General features: G+C 56.2%; 1 protein-coding gene across 1 annotated transcript; it reads left to right on the top strand.

Moving 5' to 3' along the window:
* The first annotated feature begins 552 nt into the window (after positions 1 to 552).
* On the top strand, positions 553 to 1276 carry LOC119878017 (protein phosphatase inhibitor 2-like). The gene has a single exon (XM_038586496.1). The coding sequence runs from the start codon at positions 782 to 784 to the stop codon at positions 1211 to 1213; it is 432 nt and encodes a 143-aa protein (XP_038442424.1). The 5' UTR covers positions 553 to 781; the 3' UTR covers positions 1214 to 1276.
* The last annotated feature ends 462 nt before the right edge of the window (positions 1277 to 1738 follow it).

Below are 1738 nucleotides of genomic sequence, written 5' to 3'. Positions count from 1 at the left end.
GTTCCAGCTGGTGTAAGTGGCTGGATATGGGGCCATTAACCAGAGGCAGAGTAGGAGAGGAAGACCAGGGGTTTTGTGTGTGTGTGTGTGTGTGTGTGTGTGTGTGTGTGTGTGTGTAAGTAGGTAGGGGAGAGAGATGTGCATGGCAACAGAAGGAAGGAGCAGAAGATAATCACCCCTACACCTCCAATCTCTCCAGCCATAGTAATGACTCAAATTTCTGACGGGACCCACAATGAGACATGTTTTACACAGCCTCCGGCACACAGACAGGCTGCACAGACGTTCACAACACAGTGCTTTCTTGTTTCGAGGGCAATGTGGGGACACTTCCTATATTACTCAAAAACCCCCAAACCCCGGCAGGGCCTGCAAGGCGGTGATGGCGGCCATGACGTGGGCCGTGACGGCAGTGGCCACCTCTGTGGCGTCGTCTGCGTTGTCCTTTTGTGACGCAGGGTCAGAGTCAGACCGCCAGCGCCTTGGGACCAGCGTCCAGAACAGACTGAGCTGCAGTTTCAGCCAGGAGAGCGGGCGGGCGTCTGCGGCGGCCCAACCCCCCCCCCGCGGCCCTTGGCTCCTCAGGCATGGCGGCCTCCGCCGCCTCGCACCGGCCCATCAAGGGGATTCTGAAGAATAAAAGCTCCACTGCTTCCTCTGTGGCGGCCTCCTCCCCGCAGTCCGGAGGGAACATCCAGGAGGTACAGAGAAAAAAGTCCCAAAATGGGATGAATCCAACATCCTGGCAACACACCGTCGGGCCTACAGAGACTATGACTTAATGAAGATAAACGAGCCCAGCAGCCCCCACTGCGGCCAGCGAGACTACGGAGAAGACCCAGGGAGCGACTTGGACGCAAAGGACACCATGAGCCCGGACGTCGTAGCTAAGAAACTGGCCGCCAGCGGGACCTCGCGATGGAGCCGTCAGGTGGGGGAGCCCGACAGTGATGGAGCACACAGTAGCAAGACCTTTTTCGACGCGCAGGAAAAGCAGCGGCAGTTCGAAATGAAAAGGAAACTACACCACAACGAAGGCCTGAACATCCAGCTGGCCAGACGACTCATCTCCAACGACCTGCAGCACGAGAAAGACGAGGATGACAACGGAGGAGCACCACGTGGTGCCAGCGAACACAGCACCGGCCTGGAAGAGTCCTCGGATGAAGTTTCTACAAGCGACGAACCGCAAAGCCAGCCGTCCCACAGCTAGCTGACCGTCGCTCCGCCCCGCCGCCGCTGGCCGCCTACCGCCGACCCGTGGCCGCGACGCAGCGCTGCTCGTTGTCAAGTCCGGGCCGCAAGGGCCGGGACGCCCGGCAGTCCACCTGCCCCTGGATCACTCCATGGTGAACTTCTAAAACGACACATTAAAGGCAGAACGACTGCTTGATGCTGTTGGTGCGTGGTTCCTTGCGCCAGATGCAGATCCTGGGAGCGATTTCAAACCGCGTTCCTTAAAAAAAATACGCTGGGTGCTGTATATGTTAGATAGCTCCCTAGATGCGAAGGGGACTAACTTATGCTCGCTTGTACCTGTGCTAGCTTCCTTCATGTGTTCGCTTTTAGAGAAAGCTTTGGTTACGAAATCAAAGCGCAATAGGTACAGTTAGGTTACTTAGTCTGATGAATATTTGGGCTGAAAAAACACCTGTCTTTGGGGGGATTTGCCTGTTTAACTGGGTGGGGCAAGAGTTGCGTTTCCTTTGGCTTAGTGCCTTTACATTTTCTCTGAATT

The sequence above is a fragment of the Canis lupus genome, chromosome X (genome assembly GCF_011100685.1).
Source record: "Canis lupus familiaris isolate Mischka breed German Shepherd chromosome X, alternate assembly UU_Cfam_GSD_1.0, whole genome shotgun sequence".
Classification (NCBI taxonomy): Eukaryota; Metazoa; Chordata; class Mammalia; order Carnivora; family Canidae; genus Canis; species Canis lupus.
The sequence above is the reverse complement of the archived record's forward strand: the minus strand, read 5'-3'. Positions and strand labels throughout refer to the sequence as shown.